This window comes from Penaeus chinensis, chromosome 18, assembly GCF_019202785.1.
Source record: "Penaeus chinensis breed Huanghai No. 1 chromosome 18, ASM1920278v2, whole genome shotgun sequence".
NCBI classification, from domain to species: domain Eukaryota; kingdom Metazoa; phylum Arthropoda; class Malacostraca; order Decapoda; family Penaeidae; genus Penaeus; species Penaeus chinensis.
In genome coordinates, this window is record NC_061836.1 from 29,205,902 (window position 1) to 29,223,401 (window position 17,500).

At 40.0% G+C, this 17,500-nt stretch overlaps 2 protein-coding genes across 2 annotated transcripts in view; one reads left to right on the top strand and one right to left on the bottom strand.

Moving 5' to 3' along the window:
• LOC125034752 (calpain-B-like) overlaps positions 1 to 16,090 on the top strand; it is an 18,398-nt gene extending 2,308 nt beyond the window's left edge. Inside the window, exons 2-16 of the mRNA XM_047626696.1 lie at positions 218 to 401; positions 714 to 780; positions 3,234 to 3,351; positions 4,127 to 4,264; positions 5,310 to 5,490; positions 6,148 to 6,288; positions 7,963 to 8,082; positions 9,640 to 9,871; positions 10,500 to 10,657; positions 11,106 to 11,323; positions 11,621 to 11,660; positions 12,159 to 12,303; positions 13,072 to 13,190; positions 13,865 to 14,066; positions 15,920 to 16,090. Of these exons, the coding sequence (XP_047482652.1) occupies positions 228 to 401; positions 714 to 780; positions 3,234 to 3,351; positions 4,127 to 4,264; positions 5,310 to 5,490; positions 6,148 to 6,288; positions 7,963 to 8,082; positions 9,640 to 9,871; positions 10,500 to 10,657; positions 11,106 to 11,323; positions 11,621 to 11,660; positions 12,159 to 12,303; positions 13,072 to 13,190; positions 13,865 to 14,066; positions 15,920 to 16,005 (2,139 nt within the window). The 5' untranslated portion in view covers positions 218 to 227 and the 3' untranslated portion in view covers positions 16,006 to 16,090. The remainder of the gene's footprint in view (positions 1 to 217; positions 402 to 713; positions 781 to 3,233; positions 3,352 to 4,126; positions 4,265 to 5,309; positions 5,491 to 6,147; positions 6,289 to 7,962; positions 8,083 to 9,639; positions 9,872 to 10,499; positions 10,658 to 11,105; positions 11,324 to 11,620; positions 11,661 to 12,158; positions 12,304 to 13,071; positions 13,191 to 13,864; positions 14,067 to 15,919) is intronic.
• Positions 16,091 to 17,254: 1,164 nt separating this feature from the next.
• LOC125034654 (prolyl 4-hydroxylase subunit alpha-2-like) overlaps positions 17,255 to 17,500 on the bottom strand; it is a 7,526-nt gene continuing 7,280 nt past the window's right edge. Inside the window, exon 8 of the mRNA XM_047626556.1 lies at positions 17,255 to 17,430. Coding sequence (XP_047482512.1) covers positions 17,339 to 17,430 — 92 coding nt within the window. The 3' untranslated portion in view covers positions 17,255 to 17,338. The remainder of the gene's footprint in view (positions 17,431 to 17,500) is intronic.

Genomic DNA, 17,500 nt, shown 5'->3' on the forward strand with positions numbered 1-17,500 from the left:
ATGATAATAGTAATGATGATATTAGCAGTAATAATGGTATTAATAACTGTAGCAATAGTAGTGGTAGTAGTAGCGGTAGTATTAGTACAACATTTAAAGCTTTAATATCCTGTATATCACATGGACATCTAGAAAATGGAAATCAAATGAACCACATTACATAAATCCCACCAACAAGACTTATCAATAACAATCAACACTTCCCTCTTCCTCCCAGAGTCCACACCATGGCGCCGGCGAAGGCAGACAAGACCGAGTCCGTGCGACTATTCAGAGGTCAAGACTACGCCAAGTTAAAGGCCAAGTGCTGGTCAGAAGCTCAGCTGTTCACCGACCCGGAATTTCCAGCTGATGCTACGTCGTTGGGTTTCGATAAGGACGTGGAGTGGAAGAGACCGACGGTGTGTTGGTGTTGAGTTAGGTGCTAAGTCTGTGGGAGCGGGTGGCTGGTTGGGCATTGGGGACGCGTGAGTGTGTGTGTGTGTGTGTGTGTGTGCGTGTGTGTCTGTGTGTGTGTTTGTGTCTGTGTGTGTATATCTGTGTGTGTGTGTGTGTGTGTGTGTGTGTGTGTGTGCGTGTGTGTGTGTGTGTGTATCTGTGTGTGTGTGTGTGTGTGTGTGTGTGTGTGTGTGCGTGCGTGTGATGCTTTATTTACAAATTAACTTTTTTATTCCTTAACGTAGCTACTTCAATACACTTTTTTATTCTTGCAGGAAATGGTGACTTATCCACAGTTTATGAAGGACGTTAACAGATTTTCAGTCGTGCAGGGAGAATTAGGTATGTCATTTCAAAATATCGAATAAATGGAATCCTAAACCGCGTTTATGAAATTTACAAATTCTTTATCGAACATGGATTGTTAGTAAATTTACTGAATAACAGTTTGATTTTATGTTAAACGAAAAAAATCTCGATCCCGCAATAAATCACTGAAATTGACAGAATAATAAGATAGATAGCTCACTCAAAAGGCAATGAAATATTAATAAACAACAAGATATATGTCCTCGTACTGAAATCACATTCTGACATTTATTAATCAGCTACCGTTGAAAGTGATGGGTGTCTGATTAGACCGCAACATATTCTTTTATCATTTCAAGTCTGATAAAAAGGAGACATTTAACAAGGTTATCTATTTTCTTCTTTGTTAAATATAACGTAATATCTATACATTACTAACCTGATAACCAAATTATCAAAAAATAGATAAAAATGAGTTACTTAACTTTTTTTTTTTATATAACGTACTAACATTCGATTAATTATATGATAACCATATGACATTATATTTTATTGAAATGTGTCCGTAGTATTTTACATACGGAACAGATGTTTGTGATATTTTGATTCAATAGAGAATTACAACAGCGACTGGTAAACATTGTTGTATTGTTAGCGATGTGCTAGTAAATATTTCAATAAATTAATCATCAGTATTAACATGTTATAATCTCTCTCTCTCTCTCTTTCTTTCTCTCACTCTCTCTATCGTTATTTCTCCCCACCCCCCTTCTCTCTCTCTCTCTCTCTCTCTCTCTCTCTATATATATATATATATATATATATATATATGTATATATATATATATATCTCTCTCCCTCTCTCTCTCTATCTATCTATCTATCTATCTATCTCTCTCTCTCTCTCTCTCTCTCTCTCTCTCTCTCTCTCTCTCTCTCTCTCTCTCTGTCCCTCACTTACTCTACCACCCTATTATCCTTTCCATTCTCTCTCTCTTTCTATCCCTCTCCCTCTCCTTTCCTCCTCTCTTCCTCACCCTTTCCTTCTCCTCCCCACTCTCCGCGTTTCTTCTCCCATCTCCCCCCTTCTTTCCCTCCCTTCTTTCTCTCCCCTCTCTCTCTCTCCTCCACTCCTCTCTCTCTCTCTCCCATCTCCTCTCTCTCTCTCCCTCCTTTCTCCTCTCTCCTCTCTCTCATCCTCTCCACCTCTCCTCTCTCCCTCCCTTCTCTCTCTCTCTCTCTCCCATCTGACCTTTCTTCTCTCTCCCCCTCTCCTTCTCCTCTTCCATCTCCTTTCTCTCTCTCTCTCTCTCTCCCTCCTCTTCTCTCTCTCTATTCCCCTCTCTCTCCCCTCTCCTTCCTCTCCTTTCTCTCTCTCCCATCTCACTTCTTTCCTCCCTCTCTCCTTCTCTCCTCTCTCTCTCCAATCTCCCCTTTCCTTCTCTCCCCCTCTCCTTCTCTCTCCTTTTCTCTCTCTCCCATCTCAACTTTCCTTTTCCTCCCTCTCTCCTTCTCTCTCCCTCTCTCTCTCCAATCTCCCCTTTCCTTCTCTCCCCCCTCTCCTTCTCTCTCCTTCTCTCTCTGTCTCCCATCTCCCCTTTCCTTCTCCTCCCCCTCTCCTTCTCTCTCCTTCTCTCTCTCCCATCTCCCCTTTCCTTCTTTCTCTCCCATATCCCCTCTCCTTCTCTCTCCTTCTCTCTCCTTCTCTCTCTCTCATCATCCTTTTCCTTCTCTCTCCCCTCTCCTTCTCTCTCCTTCTCTCTCTCCCATCTCCCCTTTCCTTCTCTCCCCCATCTCCTTCTCTCTCCTTCTCTCTCTCCCATCTCCCCTTTTTCTCTCTCTCTTCCTCTCCTTCTCTCTCTCTCTCCCTCTCCTCTCTCCTTCTCTCTTTCTCTCCTCTCTCTCTCCTTCTCTCTCCTTCTCTCTCTCTCTCTCTCCCATCTCCCCTCTCCTTCTCTCTCCTTCTCTCTCTCCCATCTCCCCTTTCCTTCTTTCCCCCCTCTCCTTCTCTCTCTCCCACCTCCCCTTTCCTTCTCCTCCCCCTCTCCTTCTCTCTCCTTCTCTCTCTCCCATCTCCCCTTTCCTTCTTTCTCTCCCATATCCCCTCTCCTTCTCTCTCCTTCTCTCTCCTTCTCTCTCTCTCATCATCCTTTTCCTTCTCTCTCCCCCTCTCCTTCTCTCTCCTTCTCTCTCTCCCATCTCCCCTTTCCTTCTCTCCCCCATCTCCTTCTCTCTCCTTCTCTCTCTCCCATCTCCCCTTTTTCTCTCTCTCTTCCTCTCCTTCTCTCTCTCTCTCCCTCTCCTCTCTCCTTCTCTCTCTCCCGTCTCCCCTTTCTCTCTCTCTCTCCCATCTCCCCTCTCCTTCTCTCTCCTTCTCTCTCTCCCATCTCCCCTTTCCTTCTTTCCCCCCTCTCCTTCTCTCTCTCCCACCTCCCCTTTCCTTCCCCTCCCCTCCTTCTCTCTCCTTTCCCCCCTCCAACCCCACAGGAGACTGCTGGTTCGTGTCTGCCCTCTCTGCCATCACACAGAACCCGGGTTTATTGAGACGAGTGGTTCCCGCGGGTCAAGATTTCACCATGAAATACGTGGGAATTTTTCATTTCAGGTTGAGACCTTGAGGATTTTGTTTTGTTTTTGTTTCGTTTTGTTTTGTTTTCGAAATTGTTTTGATATGTGTAGCTTATAAGTATATGGTATATAGTTTAGTGGTGGTGATGAGGACGAGAATAAGAATTATGGTTATGATTATAAGAGTAGTAGTAGCAGCAGCAATAATAATAATAGTAGTAGTAGTAGCAGTAGTAGTACTAGTAGTATTAAGTATTATAATCTCTCTCTTCTCTCTCTCTCTCTCTCTCTCTGTCTCTCTGTCTCTCTCTCTCTGTCTCTCTGTCTCTCTCTCTCTCTCTCTCTCTCTCTCTCTCTCTCTCTCTCTCTCTCTCTCTCTCTCTCTCTCTCTCTCTCTGTCTCTCTCTTTATCTATCTCTTTCTTTCTCGTTCTCTATCCTTTGTCCTCCGCCCTACATCCTTTATCCTTCGTCCTCCGTCTTCTATCTTTCGACCTCTGCCCTCCGGCCTCCGTCCTTCGTCCTCTACCCTTTATCCTTCGGCCTCCGTCTTCTATCCTTCGACCTCTATCCTTCGTCCATTGCCCTCCGTCCTCTATCCTTCGTACTTTATCCTTCGTCCTCTATACTCCATCTTCTATCCTTCCGTCCCCTGCCCTCCGTCTTCTATCCTTCCGTCCCCTGCCCTCCGTCCTCTACCCTTCGTCCTCTATACTCCATCTTCTATCCTTCCGTCCCCTGCCCTCCGTCCTCTATCCTCCGTCCTCTATCCTCCGTCCTCTATCCTTCGTCCTCTGTCCCTCACCCTCCCAGATTCTGGCAAGGAGGCGAGTGGGTGGACGTAGTGGTGGACGATCAGCTGCCCGTCATCTACGGCTCCACGCTCTGCTTCTCCAGTTCGAGGAATAACTCGGAATTTTGGTCCGCGCTGCTGGAGAAGGCTTATGCGAAGTGAGGATGGGACGTTTTTTTTTTTTTTCGTAATGATTGATATGTTTTTGTGAAGTGTGATTTTGTTTTCGTGATGGGGTGAGACTATAGTAAATAAAAATGTTGTTATTGATAGGTGTTGAGGATAATGGTGATTTTTATAACATTTGTTTCTTCTTTTCTTTGCGGGGTTAATAATGACATTGGTTTCGTTTTTTTTTTCTTTCTTTCTTTCTTTTCTTTTACGTTATATTTTGACCTTTTATTTTTGCTTTCTTTTACATGAGCGTAATTTTCTGATTCTCTTTCTAACCTCCTGTGTATATTTCTATTACATTATTTCCATGTTTTTTTTATTCCTCTTCCATTATTCATATTTCCATTTCTCCGTTCCCTAATTCTTTCTTTTTTTTCCTTTCTCTTAATTATCCTATTTCTTTTCCCCGCTCTCTCCTTCCACACCTTCACCACACCCAACACCCTCCCTCCCTCCTTCCCTTCCTCCCTTCCTCCCTTCCTCCCTTCCTTTTTCCTTCTCTCCCTCCTCCTCTTCCTCCTTTCCTTTCTCCTTCCCTCTCTCCCACCATCCTTCCCTCCCTTCCTCCCTTCCTCCCACCATCCTTCATTCCCTCCCTCCCTCCCTCCCTCCCACACCTACCCCTCCCCTCTCCCATACCCATCCCACGCCCCATCCCACCCTCCCTCCCTCCCACACCCATCCCTCCCACCCTCCCACACCCCTCCTTCCCTCCCGCCCTCCCACATCCCTCCATCCCTCCCACCCTCCCACACCCTCCCTCCCTCCCTCCCACCCTCCCTCCCTCCCACCCTCCCACACACACCCATCCCACCCTCCCTTCCTCCCTCCCTCCCACCCTCCCTCTCTCCCTCCCACACCCATCCCACCCTCCCTTCCTCCCTTCCTCCCACCCTCCCTCCCACACCCATCCCTCCCACACCCATCCCTCCCACACCCATCCCTCCCACACCCTCCCTCCCTCCTTCCCACCAACCCTCCCTCCTACCCCTCCCTCCCTCCCACCCATCCCAACCACACCTCCTACAGGCTCCACGGCTGCTACGGCGCCCTCAACTCCGGCAAGAGTTACGAGGCGACGGAGGACCTGACGGGCGGCGTGACGGAGCGGTACCTTCTGCATCGCGAAGACCTTCCGCCTCCGCCTAGCCTCTTCAGTGTCGTCGCGAAGGCCAGGCAGCGCGGGTCGCTCGTCACCTGTAATGTCGCGGTAATGAAGATGTGGGCGTGGCTTGGCAGATGGGTTATTAAGAGGATTGTGATGGCTTGATGAGGATTAGTGAGAGCGATATATCTGTGATGATTATGAGGATTAATTGGTAGTGATTTTAATAATGATAATCATTAATTGGTAGTGATTTTGATAATGATAATCATTAATTGATAATGATTGATTATAATGATTACTTGATGATAATTTAGGATAATGATTAATTGATAATGATTGATGATAATGATTAGTTGATGATAATTGAGGATAATGATTAATTGATGATTATCAAAGATAGTGAATACTTGATAGTAATAGATGATAATAGGTAATTTGTAATACTCATAATATTAACTGATAATAACAATAATGATAGTAATAATAAATAATGATAATAATAATAATAATAACAATAATAATAATAACAATAATAACAATAATAATAATAACAATAATAGCAATAACAATAATAACAATGATAATAATATTAATAATAATAATAACAATAATAATAATAATAATGATGATAATAATGATAATAGTAATAATAATGACAATAATTACAATAACAATAACAAAACCAACAACAGTAATAACACCAACACTATCAACCACCCTACCGTCTCTAACCACACCAAAATAACCCCACCGCCGCAGGGGAGTTGCGAAAAGGAATGCGAAAACGGGCTGGTGTTGGGCCACGCGTACAGCATCACGGGCGCCCGGAGATGCAGCATCAACGTCCCTTGGAAACCCTACGTCGACTTGGTCCGATTGCGTAATCCCTGGGGAGATGATGTAAGTGCTGTCCAAGAGAGAGGGGGGGTTTAGGCTTAGTATTAGTATTGTTTGTCTTTTTTTTTTTTTTTTTTTTTGTTCTTGTTTTTTTTCATTTTCTTTTTTTTCTTGTTTTTTTTTTCTTTTGCTTTCTTTTCTTTTTCTCTTTGTTATTCTCCTTCTTCTTCTTCTTCTTTTTCTTTTTTTCTTTTTTCTTCATTCTCTTCTTTTTTTTTCTTCTTTCTCTTCTTTTTCTCCTTGTTCTTCCTCTTCCTCTTCTTCTTTTTCTACATTTACTTCTTTTTCTTCTTTTCTTATTTTTCTTCTTTTCATTTTTTATATATATATTTTTTTTCTTCTCCTTGTCCTTCCATTTCCTCTTCTTCTTCTTCTTTAACTTTGTTGGTGGTTTGTTAGTCTCTTCCTTCTCTTTCTCTTCATCTTCTTTTTCTTCTTCTTCTTTCACTTCTTCTTTTTCTTCCTCTTCTTCTTCTTCTTTCACTTCTTCTTTTTCTTCTTCATCTTCTTCTTCTTCCTTTTCCTCTTTTTCTTCCTCTTCTTCTTCTTCATCTCTTCTTTTTCTTCCTCTTCTTCTTCTTCTTTTTCTTCCTCTTCTTCTTCTTCATCTTCTTCTTTTTCTTCTTCTTCTTCTTCTTTTTCCTTTTTTCTTCCTCTTCTTCTTCTTCTTCATCTTCTTCTTTTTCTTCCTCTTTTTCTTCTTCATCTTCTTCTTTTTCTTCCTCTTCTTCTTCTTCACATTCTTCTTCTTCCTCTTCTCCTTCTTCATCTTCTTCTTCTTCATCTTCTTCTTTTTCTTCCTGCTCTTCTTCTTCATCATCTTCTTTTTCTTCATCCTCTTTTTCTTCCTCTTCTTCTTCTTCACCTTCTTCTTCTTCTTCTTTTTCTTCCTCTTCTTCTTCTTCTTTTTCTTCTTCCTCTTCTTCTTAATCTTCTTCTTTTTCTTCATCTTCTTCTTTTTCTTCATCTTCTTCTTTTTCTTCATCTTCTTCTTCTTCTTCTTCTTCTTCTTCTTCTTCTTCTTCTTCTTCTCCCTATGGACTCCGTGATCCCTGGGCAGACGATGTGCGTGGTGTCGGATGAGTGTTTCTTCTTCTTTTTCTTCTATTTCTCCTTTTCTTCTTCTCCTTCTTCTTTAACGTTGTTGGTGGTTTGTTAGTCTCTTCCTCTTCCTCCTCTTCCTCTTTTCCTTCTCCTTCTTCTTCTTCTTCATCTCGTTTTTCTTCTTCTTCTTTTTCTTCCTCTTCTTCTTCCTCTTTAACTTTGCTGTTGGTTTGTTAGTCTCTTCCTCCTCTTCCTCTTCCTCTTTTCACCTTTTTCTTTTTCTTCTTCTTCTTCCTCTTCTTCTTTTTCTTCTCCTTCTCCTTCTGCTTCTTTTTCTTCCTCTTCTTCTTTTTCTTCTCCTTTTCCTACTTCTTTTTCTTCTTCTTCTTCTTCTTCATTTCAGTATTCCAGTTCCCATTCCAATATTCCCATTCCTTAACTAATTATCATTACCAATATTAACCAATAATTATTAACCAATACTAACCAATGATCTTTAATGATTAACCAATATTAACCAATGATTTGTAATCATTCACCAATATTTCCATTCCTACTCCAATATTCCCATTCCAACATTCCCATTCCAACAATCCCATTCCCACATTCCCATTCCAACATTCCCATTCCCAGACGGAGTGGAAGGGCCCTTGGAGTGACGGGTCGGACGAGTGGCGCCTCATGTCTAAGAGAGAGAAAGAGAGACTCCAGTTGACGGACGCCGACGACGGGGAATTCTGGATGTCCTTCGAGGTGGGTTGATGTTAGGGGGAGGGGGGGGGGGGGGTGATGATGGGGGGGGGGGGGGGGATGGTGGTGATGAGGAGTAGGAGGTGATGAGGGGGGGAGGGGGGGTGTTAGATGATGATGATGAGGAGGAGGAGGAGGAGGAGAGGGAGGATGAAGGTGGTGATGATAATGATGAGGAGGAGGAGGAAGAGGGTGGGGGCGGTGGTGATGATGATGATGATGAGAAGGAGGAGGAGGAGGAGGAGGAGGATAGTGGTGATGAGAGGGGGGAGGAGGAAGAGGGGGGGAGGTGGTGATGGTGATGAGAGGGGGAGGTGGTGGTGGTGATGAGGAGGAGGAGGAAGAGGTGGTCGATGAAGGTTGGTGGTGGTGATGCGGGGCTGGGGTGAGCAGGAGGAGGAAGAGGTTGGTGAGGAGGATGGAGATGGTGTTGAATGAGGGTGGTGGTGGTGGTGAGAAGAAGAAGGAGGAAGGAAAGGATGGAGATGAAGATGATGGTGAAAATGATGATAATAACAGTAATGAAGATGGTAGTAATAAAGATAATATTAATAATATAATGATGATAATAACAATGATAGTAATAATGATTATGATAATGTTATTGTAACCCGTATTACTATTATTGTTATTATCATTAGTATATCATTATCATTATTTATCATAATAATAGTTATTACCACTATTATTATCAATATTATTATCATCATAATTAGTAGCAGTAGTAGTAGTAGTAGTAATAGTAATGGTAATAGTAATAGTAATAGTAGTAGCAGTAGAAATAATAATAATAGTAGTGGTATTAAGCATAGCAAAGAGATGATATGAGCTGAAATCTAAATAGACATGTTCTGAAAAGGAAAGCATTGATATGTTTATCTTAGCCTCTATGTATATGTAAACGCCCATAGACACACGGCCACACACATACGGATATGTGTAGAGAGAGAAAGAGCTATAAGTAGATGGATAAATTGAGAGAGATAGACAGATCAATAGGTAGATAGATCGACTGATGAGAGAGAGATAAGCAGGTTGACTGACAGATAGATATGAATGGCTGGATAAACAGACTAATAGATATGAATGCATGAATAGATAAATAAATAGGAAGATAGACAGATAGACAGATATGAATGTATGAATAGATGAATAGACAGACATATATATATATATATATATATATATATATATATATATATATATATATATATAACAGATAGATACATTTGACTGTATGAAAAAATGGATAAATCGGTAGATAAACAAAATGAATGTATGAATAAATGAATAAAGAGACAAATAGACAGATAAGAATATATAAATAGGTTCTACGTGCATAACTTACCCGCACGTACACTCAGAAAAAAAATATATAGTTCCTTTATTTGTGTTCAATGAGGAACTGAACGCTTCTCTCTGTTAACACCTGATTACGGTGCTAACTACCTCGCCTCGCTATTCCACACCACTTCGTCGATTTTTTTCATATTAGTTTGTGCAGAGGGCAACGATGCTTATTTTTCTGACCGTACATATGTTTTTTTCCCCGCCCTTCAGGAATTCAAAAGCAATTTCGACGAGGTCTTCATCACAAGCCTGAACCCTCACACGATCAACCAAGAGGCCAAGGAACAGCTGTACAACTTGGCCGACGTGGTGACCGAGGCCATCCTGCACCCTGAACAACTGAGGGCGCCGGAGGTCAAGATGTCGAGGGTGTGGGAGGTCGTGACCTATGATGGGTCGTGGGTGAGGAACTCCACGGCAGGGGGGTCGCCTAATAACCAGAGTGAGTTTTTTTCTCTCTCTCTCTCTCTCTCTCTCTCTCTCTCTCTCTCTCTCTCTCTCTCTCTCTCTCTCTCTCTCTCTTTCTTTCTTTCTTTCTTTTTCTTTCTTTCTCTCGTTTTCTATATTTTTCTCTTACTTTCTTTTTTCTTTCTTTTAATCTTTCTTTTTCTTTCTTTCCTTCTTTCTTTCTCTCTTTCTTTCTTTCTATCTTTCTCTCTTTCTTTCTTACTTTCTTTCTCTCTCTCTTTCTTACTTTCTTCCTTACTCTCTTTCTTCCTCCCCCCCCCCCCTCTCTCTCTCTCTCTCTCTCTCTCTCTCTCTCTCTCTCTCTCTCTCTCTCTCTCTCTCTCTCTCTCTCTCTCTCTCTCTCTCTCTCTCTCTCTCTCTCTCTCTTTCTGACTGTATCTCTCTCTCTCTCTCTCTCTTTCTTTCTGACTGTACATCGCTTCATATCAGTTTTTCATGTTTATTGACATGATTTAAGCCTTATTTTATGTGAACTATGAAGAATAGATTTATTTTACTTGTTTATCGCTTTCCGAATGTTGAGTTTTAGAAATAATTATATGTGATATAAATAAAACTATTTGCTTTATACACTGACGCAAATCTTCCATCTCCGTAATCAGAGCTCTTCAGTAACAACCCTCAGTACCTCCTGAAGCTGACGGAAGCTGACGACGATACAGATGAAGCTGACACCTGCGCCGTAATAGTGTCCCTCACGCAAAAGAATAGACGCGTAAACCAGCTGCCGCTCCATCCTATTGGATTCTTCGTTTATCAGGTTCGAATGCCTTCTTTAAAGGATTCGTGAGGTTTTGATATTCTCTATTCGGTTCCCGTAACGATTGTAAATTGATTGTGAATTTCTTTCTAGTTTTGATTCCCTCTGCCTCTTCGCATCATTTCTTTAATTTTATTGATATCCTCTCATCTTAGAATGAATGGATTTACACAATCAGTTCTGATTTCTTTCGAGGTCGAACCCGTAGTTCTAAATTCCGAATTCCTTCTCTTCCGTTGATTCCTTTATAGAATGACAGGAACGCTCAGTCCCTATCACTAAATCGCGTCTGAGTGAAAGACACTTCCTTACTTCCTTCCTCTCGAAGCCCATACTAACTAAATCGCGTTCGAAGAAATTACACTGTTCCATTCCCTTCCCCTCAAAATTTCCTAAACCGCTCTGAATAAATAACGATCTTTTTCCTTTTCTTTTCGAACCCACACAGATTAACGAAGGAGGCGAAGTACCAACGCCAGCCACCGTGTCCTGGTTCCGCTTCAACGCCCCTCTGTTTTACACCAAGAAGTTCACACAGACTCGAACCGTGACGCACAGACTCTCCCTACGCCCTGGCCAGTACCTGCTTATTCCCTGTACTCTAAAACACGACCAGGAGGCGGACTTCCTGCTGAGGGTGTTCTGTGAGAAGGTCGCGGTTATGGAGTAAGTGGGACTGGCGTTGGGATGGAAAAATGGTGTTGTTGTTGATTTTTTGAGGATATGATTGGATGACTGGAAGCCATCATATTTTTATTTTCTCTCTCTCTTTCTTTCTTTATTTCCTTTTCTTTCTTTTTTCTTTTTTTCTTTTTTTCTTTGTTTGCTTATTTCTCTTCTTCTTTCTGCCTCTTTTCTCTTTCGTTTTTTTTTTCTTCTTTTTTCCTTTTCTTAGTTACAATTGGTCGAGTGATTTTTTTTTTTCTCACTTTTGTTTGATTAACACGCATATTTATTCCACAGAGAGAACGACGAACATCCCATGATTCTTGATACTCCCGAAGTAAGTATATTCAATTAACTGTCCATAAATCTTAATCTGATTAAACAATACGATTTTGAGAGGAATCGCATGATGTTATAAAAATAATTTAGTATGACACAGACCTTCACATGCACGCGTTCGTACAGAAGGGACCACACATATACAGAAAAATGTGATACAGAAATATGTATTATCTTTCTTACATAACATTAAAATGAAACACAACCATAATAAATATGAAAAAAACGCATTATTTCAAATCAAACAGATTATCCCTTCAGAAAAAATACACATTTACATTAATTCATCGCAATGTTAGTATCTCTTCAAATAAACCGAATCAAGCAGATGATTCATTCAGAAAGAATTAATATCTTTGTATTTATTTCTTGCAATGTTAGTATCTCATTCCATACCCTTCAAATAAACCAAATCAAGCAATAATTCATTCAGAAACAATGAATATCTTTGCATTTATTCTTTGCAATGTTAGCAATTCATCCAATGCCCTTTTAGACTGACGAGGTAGACTCCAGACTGGACAGCCTCCCGGAGAGTCCTAAGATCAACATCCTACGCGGAGTCTTTCTCGCATCTGCGGGAGATGACAACGAGGTAGATGCTGTTAAGCTCAAACTCATCCTGGATCATCTCTTCCCCTGTAGGTCGTCAGGCTCTCGCTGTCTTTAGTTCCTATTTTGTTTGTTTAAATGTTTGTTTTATCTTGGTTGTTTATTTGTTCATTTATTTTTTATTTTTCTGTTCGTTTGTTTTTATTTATTCATTGTTTATTTGATTATCTATTTATATCTCTATTTATTTTGTTTATTTCATAGATTTCTTTTTGTTGTTTTCTATTTTCTCTTTTTATTATTATTATTATTATTTTTATTATGGCGTTAGTTCGTCCTAATTTGCTTCCGGTCGGTCTAGTACGCTGTGAGCTGCTGAGAGAATCCAAAAGGACCGAGTGAGAGCTGCAACAATTGATGAATTTCCATCACATCTTCCAGGAATGGGGAAAAATGTCTTCTTCAGTGTGTGTGTGTGTGTGTGTGTGTGTGTGTCTGTGTGTGTGTGTGTGTGTGTGTGTGTGTGTGTGTGTGTGTGTGTGTGTGTGTGTGTGTGTGTGTGTGTGTGTGTGTGTGTGTGTTTCTTTTTTTTTTTTTTTTTTTGAGGGAAATATTTTGAATGAGATGAAACGGATTTTTTAATGAAAGTGGTAATGAATGTTTCTGCGTAATTAATCTCATTACGTTCTAGACAGATTACTACTTTGTTCTTAATCCATCCCTTTGCTTTCATTTCAGAATTACAGTAATCCTCAAATGCACTTACTAAATCACGGTTAGAAGCATGACATGTTTTCCCCTATTTCCTTATCAAACGGGATTTGCTATTATAATTATAATCATATTACAATTTTCAGACGTGGAATTTTCTTTGGATTTGTCTCGGAGTCTCTTGGCCATGATGGACGGCGACCTCTCGGGAAAAGTCAGTTATTTCGAATTTGAAAAACTGATCCAGTCTCTCAGGCGTTGGGTGGTAAGTGCTTCCCTCTGGCGGCCACGGTGTTGGTTCTCCGTATATAAGGTTTTTTTTGTTGTGGTTGTTGTTTTGTGTTGGGATTAATGTTTAGTCCTCTCTCTCTGTCTTTCTGTTCTCTCTCTCTCTCTCGCTCTCGCTCTCGCTCTCTCTCTCTCTCTCTCTCTCTCTCTCTCTCTCTCTCTCTCTCTCTCTCTCTCTCTCTCTCTCTCTCTCTCTCTCTCTCTCTCTCTCTCGGGAAAAGTCAGTTATTTCGAATTCGAAAAACTGATCCAGTCTCTCAGGCGTTGGGTGGTAAGTGCTTCCCTCTGGCGGCCACGGTGTTTTTCTTTGTTGTTGTTGTTGTTTTGTGTTGGGATTAATGTTTTGCTGTTGCTGTTGTTTTGAGTTTGAATGAGTGTTTTTGTTGTTGTTGGTTTGAGTTAGAATAAATGCTTTTGTTGTTTTGAGCTAGAAGGAATGTTTTGTAGTTATTTTGAGTTAGAATAAGTGGTTTTTGTTTTTTTGAGTTAGAATAAATATTTTTGTTGTTTTGAGCTAGAAGGAATGTTTTGTAGTTGTTCTTTAGAGTTAGAATAAGTGTTTTCATTGTTTTGAGTTTGAATGAATATTTTGTAGTTGTTGTTTTGAGTTTGAATAAATGTTTATGTTGCTGTTTTCTCCCGCGCCCCTAGAGAGTCTACAACGAGAGGAAAGACGAGGAGAACGATCTCCTTTCGGGTCACTCGTGGGGCCTCGGCGACGCGCTCAGGGACCTCGGCCTCCAGATCCCGCGCCGCATCCGGGCCCTCGTGGTGGTGCGCTACGGCGACCAGCAGGGACACATCGCCCTCAGGGACTTCCTCATGGCCACCTGCAGGATCTCCGTCATGTTGGGTTAGTCGTGTCTTGTTGTAATGGCTGGGTCTCTGTTGTAAATTTCTCTCTCTCTCTCTCTCTCTCTCTCTCTCTCTCTCTCTCTCTCTCTCTCTCTCTCTCTCTCTCTCTCTCTCTCTCTCTCTCTCTCTCTCTCCCCTCTCTCTCTCTCTCTCCCTCTCCCTTTCTCTCTCCCTCTCTCTCTCCCTCTCTCTCTCCCTCTCTCTCTCCCTCTCTCTCTCTCGCGCGCGGTAGGGATCTCTTCTAGCAATCTTGCTGACCTGCATTCAAGTCCCTCACCGCCAGTGGATGGTAACCCCGGCCATTCCTTGCACACAGGGGATAACTTAGAAGCAAAATGAAACAGACACTATGTCACACCAAGAATATCCATTGTAAGAAATGGAATCAAACTAAACCTTTTAAACCTCTCTGCCTCTCTATCTATCTATCTATCTATCTTTCTTTCTATCTATCTATCTATTTATTTCTATCTCTCTATTTATTTATATCTATCTATATTTCTCTCACTCTCTGCATTTCTCTCCCTTCCTATCTCTTTCCTCTATCCTCGTTTTATTTCCTTCCTTCTTATTCTCCCCTCATCTCCGTCTTGCCTAACCTCGTAACCTAAACCGACTCTGATTACAAGGGAAAGTAACCAGAGAAAAGGGAGGGACTATATTTCAAGGAATATCCTGGCAATAAACAAATAAATAAGTAAACGAAAAATAAATGAGCAGGGTCTCAAATTATTCGAAGTCTTTATATTACTACGAGTTATGTTAGATTAATATATTAGGCAGTCATAACATATGTGTTCATTAGAAATATCATTCAGTTTAATCAATTAATACCAATAGACAGATATAATACTTATCCGAACCAGACCTGTTTGTTAGATAGCAATATAATTCAATTTCAACATTAAGCAGTGGTATTACACAGGCACATTGGACATGTTTATTACATTCAAATATCAGATACATCTACCATACAATCATATCCCTGTTCATTTACCTATTTATTTTTTCTGTTACATTCCTATTCTTTATCATCTTTTTCATTTTATTTGTTACATTCGTATTCTTTATCATCTTCTTTATTTTATCTGTTACATTCCTATTCTTTATCATCTTCTTTATTTGATATGTTACATTCCTATTCGTTTATCATCTTCTTCATTTTATCTGGTACATTCCTATTCTTTATCATCTTTATTTTATGTTAAATTCCTATTCTTTATCATCTTTATTTTATGTTAAATTCCTATTCTTTATCATCTTTATTTTATATGTTACATTCCTATTCTTTATCATCTTCTTTATTTTATCTGGTACATTCCTATTCATTTATCATCTTCTTTATTTTATCTGTTACATTCCTATTCATTTATCATCTTCTTTATTTTATCTGATACAACTCTATTCTTTATCATCTTCTTCATTTTATCTGGTACATTCCTATTCTTTATCATCTTCTTTATTTTATCTGTTACATTCCTATTCGTTTATCATCTTCTTTATTTTATCTGATACAACTCTATTCTTTATCATCTTCTTCATTTTATCTGGTACATTCCTATTCTTTATCATCTTTATTTTATGTTAAATTCCTATTCTTTATCATCTTTATTTTATCTGGTACATTCCTATTCTTTATCATCTTTATTTTATGTTAAATTCCTATTCTTTATCATCTTTATTTTATATGTTACATTCCTATTCTTTATCATCTTCTTTATTTTATCTGTTATATTCGTATTCTTTATCATCTTCTTTATTCTACCTGTTGCATTCCTATTCTTTATCATCTTTATTTTATATGTTACATTCCTATTTTTTATCATGTTCTTGTTTATTGATCATCCGCAGAGAGATTCGAGAGTCACCGAGACCCGGATGACCGAGAAGCGAGCATCCGCCTCCAGGACTGGCTTCGAGACACGCTTTACTGTTAAATGTTCTTTGCCTTCCCCCTCCCTCCCTCCCTCCCTCCCTCCCCGCTGTTATGTGATGTTAGGAAATAAAGTTCTTTGGGGCTGAGTTTTATTTTTATTAATTATGTCTAGTCTTTAGTCCTCTTTCTCTGTCTCTCTCTGTGTATTTCTCTCTCCTTCTCTCTCTCTCTTTCTTTTCTCTCTCTCTCTCTCTCTCTGTCTTTCTTATCTCTCTCTTTCTTTTCTCTCTCTCTCTCTCTGTCTTTTTTATCTCTCTCTCTCTCTCTCTCTCTCTCTCTTCTCTCTCTCTCTCTCTCTCTCTCTCTCTCTCTCTCTCTCTCTCTCTCTCTCTCTCTCTCTCTCTCTCTCTCTCTCTCTCTCTCTCTCTCTCTCTCTCTCTCTCTCTCTCTCTCTCTCTCTCTCTCTCTCTCTCTCTCTCTCTTTCTTTTTTATTGAATTTGATAAAATCTTACTTTCAACGAATACGTCTAATATTTTCCAGATTTTTATTTAATTTTGTTATATTTCATTATTTTTTATTAGGTTTGACAGGTTTTAATTATCATGCATCGTCGAATAATTTATTCAATTTCACCACTGTACAGCTTAATTTTATTCCCTAATCATAATACTGACCAAATTATATTACATTATACTTCGGAATGGAAATGACTGGCAATACAGACCTTAAGTGGACACAAATTATGTATGAATAACCGTGTCCATAACAAATAATACATAAGGTACAACCAGAAAAAAGTATCGTTTTCCTTTGCACAAACTGATATGAAAAATCGACGAAGTGGTGTGAAATAGCAAGGCAAGGTAGTTAGCACCGTAATCAGGTGTTAACAGAGAGAAGCGTTCAGTTCCTCAATGACCGCAAGTAAAGGTAACGATACCTTTTATTTCTGACTGTACGTGAAATAGGAGGAGATAATGAGTATTTACGTTAAATACTAATAAAAAAAAAAGACATTCGTTAAACCCACTCTTCCATGACACATGGTATAAAGCAGTTCAAACAGTCACATGAATGCAAATGAATTAATTAATCAAATACATATTCAAAGCATACCTAAATATTGTTAACAAATAAATAACAAAATCAAAAATAAAAAACAAAATCCCCAAAACCATAAGCATATATACAATCACAAAATCCTTTTTTTCCGTTGGATCTGAAATACCGTTAACCCTTCTTGCATTCATACTCAGGGTACTATAACACAATTATCCATTTATAACAGGTTATAATATACACCTTGCATTCAAACCAAGGGACTTTAACGCTATTATTAATTCATATCAGGTGATAAGTACCTTGCATTCAAACGAAATCCCTGTGGCAATGTTAGGCTAAAGGCAACTGCATCTTGCGCGCTGGGTCGACAGGACATGGGTGTTTTCTCCACTGGGCCTTGTATCCGACCCACTTGTTGATGACTGGAACGACAAAAGACGGTCAGACTGAGAGAATGAGATGGAGGAGGAGGAGGAGGAGGAGAAGAACAAG